Raw genomic sequence first — 9877 nt, 5'->3', positions numbered from 1 at the left:
GTCTTGAACAGAGAACTCAAGCACTTGAGGAGCAATTGGTTAATGTTACTGATGTGCTAGGTCATCACTTGGGTTTCTGGTAGATAAGCTAAAACTAGTGGTTGTGTAAATATAGAAAATCAGACTAGTTAAGGCAAGAGGAGTAAACTTTTATAGCAAGGATGTAGAAAACCTTGCAAATTTTGTAATGATTATAGAAACTTTTCTCCTATAAGCCTAAATAAATTGATGTAACCACCAATAACAATATGAAGCATATATTACAATAATCATTGTGTTATCCATTATGTTTTACACTTTGAAGAATAATTGAAGTATTTAAGTATTCATGTATTAACTTACTAACATAACTCATAAAATTCTTAATAGGAACTAAAACAAAATGCCTAGAAGGAGTAATCGGCTAACCCCTAACCGACCATCAACACCACAACAACAACAACTGCAACCACCACCATAAATAAACCCCTCAATAAGTACAGTACAACTTGAAGAAATCATATCTCAAAGAATTGTTGCGGCTCTATCTAATGTCACAAGAGATGGAGTTAGAAATGAAGGCCATGAAGGGACCACTAGAACATGTACCTATAAAGATTTTATGAATTGTAGGCCAAAAAGCATTCATGGAAATGAAGGGGTAGTTAATTTGACGAGGTGGATAGAAAAGACAGAGTCCGTCTTTCAAATAAGCTTTTGTCCAGACAATTGTAAAGTACGATTTGCAGCATTTACTTTCGCTGATGCAACACTTACATGGTGGAATAGCCATGTGAATACAATGGGGATTGATACTGCAAATTCCATGAAATGGGAAGAGATAAAAATAATGCTAGTAGAGGAGTATTGTCCTATAGAGGAAATACATAAGCTGGAACAAGAATTGTGGACCCTAACCATGAAGGATTCAGAGATAAAAGCTTATACCGCTAGATTTAATGACCTTGCAGTAATGTGTCCAACACTTGTAACTCCTGAATATAAGAAGATTGAGCGATATATCTGGGGTTTAGCATCGCAAATCAAAGGCATGGTGATCACATCAAAGCCTACGACTTATGACAGCACCAAGAGGATAGCTTATCACCTAACCCTCACAGTGATCCAAGGAACTGAAGTAATCTCAAACGTTGAGTCTTCCAAATCTAGAACAAGCGCAAGTTTAATAAGAAGAATCCCAAACAATCATCTGAGAAAAGACAAGAAGTGGCAACCAATTATGCAGCCACAATAGCAGTACCTACGCAACCAAAATCTTCATGGTGCAATCAGTGCAACCGCCATCATCCAGGTGACTATTTTGTCTGCATTAAGTGTAAGAAAAGGGGCATACCGCTAGTTACTGCAGGAGCACAACACCTGCAACAATCAATCAACAAACCAATAATGGGACAGGCCGTGATGAAGGAAGAAAATTCTATGAGTGTGGGGAAGTTGGACATATCAATAAAGAATGTCCAAAGTTAAGGAGTCAAGGAGGCATAGGACGTGGCAGGGCGTTTGTGATCGGAAGCGGAGAGGCTATCCAGGACCCTTCGATCGTATCTGGTACGTTTCTCATAGATAATTTATATGCTACTATACTCTTCGACTCTGGAGCAAATCGAAGTTTTATAACTCCGACATTTAGAAAATTGTTAAGTCATAAGTCTAGCAAATTAAAAGAAATCTATGAAGTAGAAATCGCTAACGGACAATTTGAGAAAACACATGAAATCCTAGAAAATTGTCTGTTAACTCTTAATAACTACCTTTTTCATGTCAACCTCATGCCAATGCCTATTGGTAGTTTTGATGTCATAACTGGCATGGATTGGTTATCTTCTCACCACGCTGAAATTTTATGTCATGAGAAAGCCATACGACTACCCTTACCAAACGGTGAAGCCCTGATTATCTATGGTGATAAATCTGGGAAGAACCTCAAAGTCATCTCTTGTGATTTCCCTGATGTGTTTCCTGGAGATCTACCTGGAATACCTCCCGTCCGACAAGTTGAGTTTCGAATCGACTTAATTCCAGGAGCAGTACCAGTAGCGAATTATCCTTATCGGTTGGCTCCATCTGAAATGCAAGAATTGTCTAGCCAACTACAAGAACTTCTTGACAAAGGCTTTATCCAATCAAGTTTTTCACCTTGGGGAGCACCAATCTTGTTTGTCAAGAAGAAGGATGGATCCTTTCGGATGTGTATTGATTATCGGGAGATGAACAAGCTAACAATCAAGAATCGTTATCCGCTTCCAAGAATTGATGATCTATTCGATCAACTGCAAGGATCTAGCTACTACTCAAAGATAGATATTAGATCAGGATACCATCAACTTAGGGTGCAAGAAAACGACATTCCAAAAACAACATTTAGAACTCGTTATGGTCATTATGAGTTCTTAGTTATGTCTTTTGGATTGACCAATGCCCCAACAATATTCGTGGATCTCATGAATCGCGTTTGCAAACCATACTTGGATAAATTTGTGATCGTATTTATCGATGATAAATTTGCAAACCATTTCTGATCCTTCTGCTCCTTGATTGTTATCCTTGGGGAAATTACGCCTGAAGTGACCGGTTCCTCCACACCCATAGCAGGTGTGACTGGTCTCATCATTGGTGTTGTTGTTAAGGTTGTTACGATTGTTGTTGTTTTTTTTGGCTGATAATTCTGTCATGGATAAGTTCTACAGTATTTGGTGGTGTGATTCTTTTGGTTGCATTTCTTACAATGCAGCTCCCGGCAGGCTCCCTTATGATGGAAATTGCACTGGTTGCATTTTGGAAGGCTTCCAACATATGTTCTCGCTGATGTTGATGGAATAGGGGTCATGGTTGCATGGACAACAACGACATGTTGCTTCTTCTAGAACCCTTGAGTGGGTTGTCCCTTTCTCTTACTTCTATTCTTCCGCTTCCTGCTCTTAAGCTTGGGGTTTGGAGTGCCTTGATAAGTTGTCACTTGTTGGTTCCCATGCTATTTCCTTCGGCTGGAGTTGTCAACGCTATTTCCATATCCATTGGTGTTGTTTGCATTGATTTGTGCCATAGCAGCGGTTACTTCCGCTGTTACAGCAGCTTGGAATGTAGCAGAGTCCATCTGCAGGAGCGGTGTCTCGCGGGTGTGCTTGTTATTCCTGCGGGATGACATTTTCCTGCTGCACGTTGATAAGCCGGACCGTAAGTAATGATCGTCATTCCTGGTTGTACTCTATAAATTTCGCATCTCGTAGTATGATTCTCATTATTTCCATCTACATCCCTATGATGTATTTATGGTAGTATGTAATCACAGATTTGGTACGATCGTCACGTCTATCCTTAGAGTATATAGGTTGTTTTGGTTTCGAGATCCTTAAGTATCTAGCGGTTTCGAGGGTTCGGTTGCGCATATAATTGAATTTATTCGATAACATGAAATAAGGATAGCACATAATCATTTCATTAGTACACGAAAGAGAGTCATATCAGATAGTAGGGGGACAAAAGAAAGGTTGATCCTAATTGTGGCATAAAGTGTCTGGTGGTGGTGCTGATGAAGTGGATGCACCTCGGAGACGAGCTACTTGTTTCTCGGTATCTCATAGTCGTACCTCTCAAACTAACTATCTCGCTCGGGAGTCTTCGTTCACTTCCTGTGTTTATCTCTCATCTCTCTTAATAGCAAACTGCATTTGTTCCGGTCGATTTGGGGTGTACCGAGCTTGGTTATCAATACCTCGGGTGCGTCGGACCATGACTGGGAGGGCTCGGTCATCTAGTCCTCTATGACTAAGATTGAAGAGACCTTGGTTCCTACCATAGTCCGGTCGTATCCCCTTCTGGTGACTCTATCTCCAAATATCGTGTGCCCAAGGGGAATGGGGCCATTAGGGCCCACATGATAAGTCGGTACTCTGGCGCTACATGGATGATTGATGACATCGGATTCTGCATCCGAGTCATCATCATCATTGCCCTCGGGCTCTTCCTCTTCGAGGTCCACTATTGACTCGGCGGGTCTATCTGTAAGTTCTACTTCGTGTTCCTCCTCTGGTTCTTCCTCTAAACCTCCTTCTGGGTCTTCCTCTGGGTTGAGCCACCCTGCTATTCCCTGACTAGGGAGATATGGGTTTCCTGGATAATAATACTCGTCTACAGTGTATTGCACGAAGGGGTATAAACACTAGAAACAAATAGCATACCAATTATTCCTATAGTAATTTAATTTTGTTCATGTTTGGTTGTATAAGCTCTTTGGATAATTAAATGGTAAGTTTTTGATTCATTGTCCATAACGATTAGTCCCGAACACATGTTGGTCGTATTTTGAATGAATGTAGTTGATCAGGCTACATTCACCCCCAATACGACTACATAACTGCCCGAGTTTAATAGCGATGTTCAAATCCCCCAAAGACTTTTACTGTTCTTTTTGTGTTATTATTCTAAAATGCACACAAAGGTATGTATTTTAAATTATTATGTTCAGAGTTGTTTAGTCCCATAGTATTTATAGCTGCATATCCTGTATGATTAGATATGCTAATTCACTATAAACAATGCTCTGATACCAATCTGTCACACCCTCGAACCAGACGGCGGAAACATCCTTGGGCTTGTGCATGACTTCATCTTGAAATATCATTACAGTGAATATAAATGAAACATAACATCATCATCATCACACATGTAATCGATTCTCAATGTTTTGATTGTTACAATTCATTAGATTAAAAAAATTTTAAAAAATATGAAGGTCTAAATGCACTAAAAAAATAATATAATGGTTTTTTTAATCCTTTCATGAAAATATATTAGGTTTTTCGGATGTCAGAAAACCTTAAATAAGAATTTCCGAAAATGTAAGGGTTTTAGTACACAAAAAAAATAATATAGTGGTTTTTTTAAGCATTTGCTGAAAATATGTTGGGTATTTCTGAGGTTTTCCATATATATATATATATATATATATATATATATATATATATATATATATATATATATATATATATATATATATATATATATATATATATATATATATATATATATATATATATATATAGGGAAAAGTAAATATACCCTTAAGGGTATATAAGCTTAGGTACCCAAACTCACCATACTACGTCGTTTTGTATCATATATATAAATTGTAATTGTCCAATTTTCTTATAATTCAACTTCTAGCTTGATTTACTTTCAAGATTTTTATAAATTTCAGATTTATCTTCCTCTACATAATTTTCATTTTTAATTATAGTATATATAGCCTAGTATGTGTTCGACAAAAAGATGTAATTTAAGAGAAAGATAATAGTGAAATTTTGAAAATCTTGAAATAAAATCATGTTAGGAATTAAAGTTTAAGAACTTTATAATGAATATATCAAACAAAACGATGTATTACGGTGAGTTTGGGTACCTAAACTTATATACCCTTAAAGGTATATTCACTTTGCCCATATATATATATATATATATATATATATATATATATATATATATATATATATATATATATATATATATATATATATATATATATATGGTTAGGTTAATGTGAGACGACCTAATTTTGTGAGACTGTGAGATGCATTTATTTATTTATTTTATTTTTAAATTTTTTTTTTAGTTAATTCAAGTTCCGAAAATAATATTAAATTTTTTTTTTGAATTTTTCCATTTATTTTGTATTTATTTTTTTTAGAATATGTCAGTGTAATATTATATTAGAATATTTCACGTATTTTTCAAAAAAAAATAGATTTTATTTTTATTTTTTTTAGTTAATTCAAGTTCCGAAAATAATATTAAAATTTTTTTTTTTAGATTTTTCCATTTAATCTGCATTTTAAAATTATTTTTTAGAATATGTCAGTGTAATATTCTACTAGAATATTTCACTTATTTTTTAAAAAAAATGGAATTTTTTTTTTATTTTTTCAAGTTCCGAAAATAATATTTAAAAAAAGAATTTTTGGATTTTTTTATTTATTTTGCATTTTAAAATTATGTTTAGATTTGGTCTCACGGTCTCACAAAATTAGAATGGTCTCAAATGAACCTATATATATATATATATATCATGGTTGTCAAAATCGTGATCCTGATCGTAGGATCGTACGATCCTATGATCCTATGTATGAAAAACGATCCAGATCGTAAAAGAATCGTATTTTGGGTAGGATCGCAGGTAGGATCGTAAGATCGTAGGTAGGATCGTAGGATCGAGATCCGATCCGATCCTACCTTCCTTTAAAAAAAAATTTCAAATGAATTTTTTTTACCATTTTATGTCTTTTACCCTTTACCAATCTACCATTTATCATTTTTATTGTGACTTATGACTAATATTTTAAAGTTTTTATAACTTTTGAACGAAAAATTAAATGTTTGAAATATTTTTTATGATTAATATTATAAATTAAAATTATATTCTATTTTGTGGGATCTTAGGATCTCGATCCCGATCTTACGATTCCGATTTTGCAAACCCAAAAACGATCCTAGATAGGATCCCGATCTTGACAACCTTGATATATATATATATATATATATATATATATATATATATATATATATATATATATATATATATATATATTTCAAAACCAAGTCTAGGGATCTACAAACTTGCTAGAAGACAAATGGAGTTTTTTTTAGTCATTAACACAACGGAATCAGATCCTCTCTTCTTTCTCCCAACAAAAGCCAAGGATTATGAATTTATGTTGGACATCATATAAATATTTTTATTGTTATCTACTTCATATATTACATTTATTTTTAATCTCGCAAATAATAATAATCAAAGCGAGTAAATAAAAATGGGATTTCCTAAATCTAATTCATTTATCGTAAATAGGTTAATCAAGTTACTTTTTATTTGAAGTAGTGAATTTTGAAGTTTTGATTAAAAATCAAATTGTTAAAGTGCTAAGCCTGTTAAAAGCTGTCTAAAATGTATTCAAATGTTTAAAAACTTAACTTTTTGTAATTAAAAACATAATTTTAAAGAAAAGAGTTGTAATCATATATAGTATTCAAAAATAAATATCGAAAATTTTGTCTTACTCTAATTAAGAATTAATCCAAATATATTTTAAGAAAAAACAACCAAGCAGCCGACCATTAAGACTAATATAAAATGGTTAGGTTATTGAACAAAACACACAGAGACAAACACACGCTACACCAAATTCATCAAAAAATATGGGATCAGAAACACCAACCAAGCTTCCTCTCATTGATTTCTCAAAGATTTATCTGAACGAATCAACGCCAGACGACTGGAATTCAATCAAAACCCAAGTTCATGAAGCACTCACTGAGTATGGTTTCTTCCGAGCATCCATGGCCGGAATGTCGTCGGAGTTTCAGAGTTCATTGTTCAGTTCATTGGACCAGCTTTTCAGTCTCCCTTCAGAAACCAAACTCAAAAGCATCTCCGATAAACCCTTCCATGGCTACATCGGTCACTCTCCCACCATGCCACTCTATGAAAGCATGGCCATCCCTGATGCTCAGGTGGCAGGAGAAGTTGAAGCCTTCACCAACTTCTTCTGGCCCCATGGCAATCCTGTATTCAGGTAGTTTCTGTAAACAATCTTCTTTTTATCATGCAAAAAGAAAAAAGAAAACTAATTTTAGAAATAGAACTTATGATATTCTATTTTTTTTTTCTACTTTATTGGTTCAAATTCCATTTTTATCTACTGGTTGCGTTGAGGCTGATATGATTGTTTTATTTGCTTTTCTTTGCAGTGAAAGTGTTAGGAATATCTCCGATAAGTTATATTGGTTGGATCGGATGATTAGGAAAATGATTATGGAGAGTTTAGGGCTCGAAAAACACTCGGATGATCATATGGATAACACGAAACACCTTCTTCGGGTAGCAAAATATCAAGGTCCAGACACAAAAGAATCCATCATGGGACTTGTTTCACATATTGACAAGACAACACTATCCATTTTGTACCAAAACGAAGTTGCAGGGTTAGAGCTCGAGACGAAAGGTGGAGAATGGATCAGAGTTGAGCAGTCAATTGATTCTTTTACAGTTTTTGTGGGAGAGGTTTTCCATGTAAGTTTTAAAAAATAGTTATAATAGATTTTGCAAAACAAAAGACTATGGTTTTGATTTTAATTATTTTTTTTTTATTTCAGGCTTGGTCGAATGGTCTGCTACATGCTCCGTATCATCGTGTGATGATGACGGGGAATGAAGCTCGTTATTCGCTTGGACTGTTTTCAGTCCCCAAGCCTGGCTATATAACAAAAGTTCCAGATGAATTGGTGGATGAAGAGCACCCATTGTTGTTCAACCCTTTCGATTACGATGAGTTCCTTAAGCATTTATTCACGGGAAAAGTTGGTGCAAACGAAGATGCTCTCGATGCTTATTGTGGTGTAAAAGAGTCCGAACTAACGACATATTCTAAATCAGAAAGTAAGTAGGCTGTGTTGTAAAGATTTATTATTAAATGTTGCATTTTTCATCATTTTTAATTCATGTACTACAAATAATTTGTGGATTGTGACATTTTGTTATTAATATGTTAATGTATGTCTGAAATTACAATGTATTCTCTGGTTTCTTCTTCTTCTTCTTATAATTATCTTATTTTAACATAGTACAATCAGAAATAGTATTAAAAATATATTAAGGTAAGCTAATTATAATTTATAAGCGTAACACGTATATTTCTTATAATTATTTTATTATAACATAATACAATCAGAAATAGTTTTAAAAAGATATTATAATATTTTCAGTATGATAATTCTAATTTATCAGCATAACACTTATATTTTTTTTTGAAATATTATTTCATTGGTGTTTGTCCTGTTGCTAAGGCTACGTGGTTGCAAATTTATAAGCATAACACTTGCATCTCTTTTTCCGATTGAGGGATGGTTTGTTTAGGTTATTTAGGACTTTCGAAATATTATTATGTTTGGAACTGATAAGCCACAAAGAGAGTGAAGATTTGTGATAGAATTGTTTCTCAAGCATTTTCCAAATTCCTAGTAGGAGTAGAAGTAATAATTGAATTCAGTTGTTTGGTTTCACTAACCAAGTTTCTCTATCTTTTCTCTTTGTAATATGTAATTTGTTTTAAGTTTACTTTTATAGTTGAATAATATTTACTCATTAAAAAGTAAATTTACCGTTTCTTTTACAATTGAAGGACAAAAACATATAATATACACATAACTTGAAATGATGAAAATATCCCTGCGTGCAAGGCACATGGGGTATCCAAACCGAGAAAACTAACGTCTAACAATAATAGGAACTATGCGGGTAGTATTTAAATACATAAGGTATGGTTCAAATTAATTTTCAAAAATAATGATTGAACGTGCAATTTGACACTCTGACTATAGATAATTCGTCTAATTTACTCAAAATTTTATTTTTTTAACAAACAAACCATATCAAAAACTTCAAAAGAAAATGTAATTTTGAGTTTAATAGATATTACGACACTGCAAGAAAAAAAATTTATAAATACCCCTAAACAAATCGACTCAGAGAAATAAAAGAAGTAAATTACAAGAATCTTCATTGTTAAAATGCACGTTTAGTCCATATTTTCAAAAATTAACTCAGACCATCCCCTATTTGCTTAAAACTTACACACTTCATCCCTCCGAGCATAAAAAGACCGTTTTGCCCTTATTTATTTATTTATTAGTTATTTACTACTAACCCATTAAAAGAAGTTGTTTATTAAATATCTATCACTACAATCGGTCCTTAAACACAATCTCATTTCTTCTTCGTCTATCAACCACTTCCAACCACCATCTACCATCGACCACCAACCAGCTCCAGCCACCAGCCACCTCCGACCACCATCCTCCTCTACCTTAAGAACATCAGTGTCGATTA

At 33.8% G+C, this 9877-nt stretch overlaps 1 protein-coding gene across 1 annotated transcript; it reads left to right on the top strand.

Annotated features, from left to right (window-relative positions):
* The first annotated feature begins 7155 nt into the window (after positions 1-7155).
* On the top strand, positions 7156-8553 carry LOC145038394 (putative 2-oxoglutarate-dependent dioxygenase AOP1). Its single transcript, XM_078986773.1, has 3 exons — positions 7156-7565; positions 7741-8062; positions 8146-8553. The coding sequence occupies exons 1-3, from the start codon at positions 7189-7191 to the stop codon at positions 8434-8436; spliced, it is 990 nt and encodes a 329-aa protein (XP_078842899.1). The 5' UTR covers positions 7156-7188; the 3' UTR covers positions 8437-8553.
* Positions 8554-9877: the final 1324 nt, after the last annotated feature.

This window comes from Lactuca saligna, chromosome 4, assembly GCF_052625555.1.
Source record: "Lactuca saligna cultivar CGN05327 chromosome 4, ASM5262555v1, whole genome shotgun sequence".
Lineage (NCBI taxonomy): Eukaryota > Viridiplantae > Streptophyta > Magnoliopsida > Asterales > Asteraceae > Lactuca > Lactuca saligna.
The sequence above is the reverse complement of the archived record's forward strand: the minus strand, read 5'-3'. Positions and strand labels throughout refer to the sequence as shown.

What these genes read in the sequence shown, in the direction of transcription:
- LOC145038394 (XM_078986773.1), top strand. Translation starts at nt 7,189, where the DNA reads ATGGGATCAGAAACACCAACCAAGCTTCCTCTCATTGATTTCTCAAAG. An exon ending in CATGGCAATCCTGTATTCAG is followed by an intron (nt 7,566 to 7,740) that starts GTAGTTTCTGTA and finishes TTTTCTTTGCAG; the next exon opens with TGAAAGTGTTAGGAATATCT. An exon ending in TTGTGGGAGAGGTTTTCCAT is followed by an intron (nt 8,063 to 8,145) that starts GTAAGTTTTAAA and finishes TTTTTATTTCAG; the next exon opens with GCTTGGTCGAATGGTCTGCT.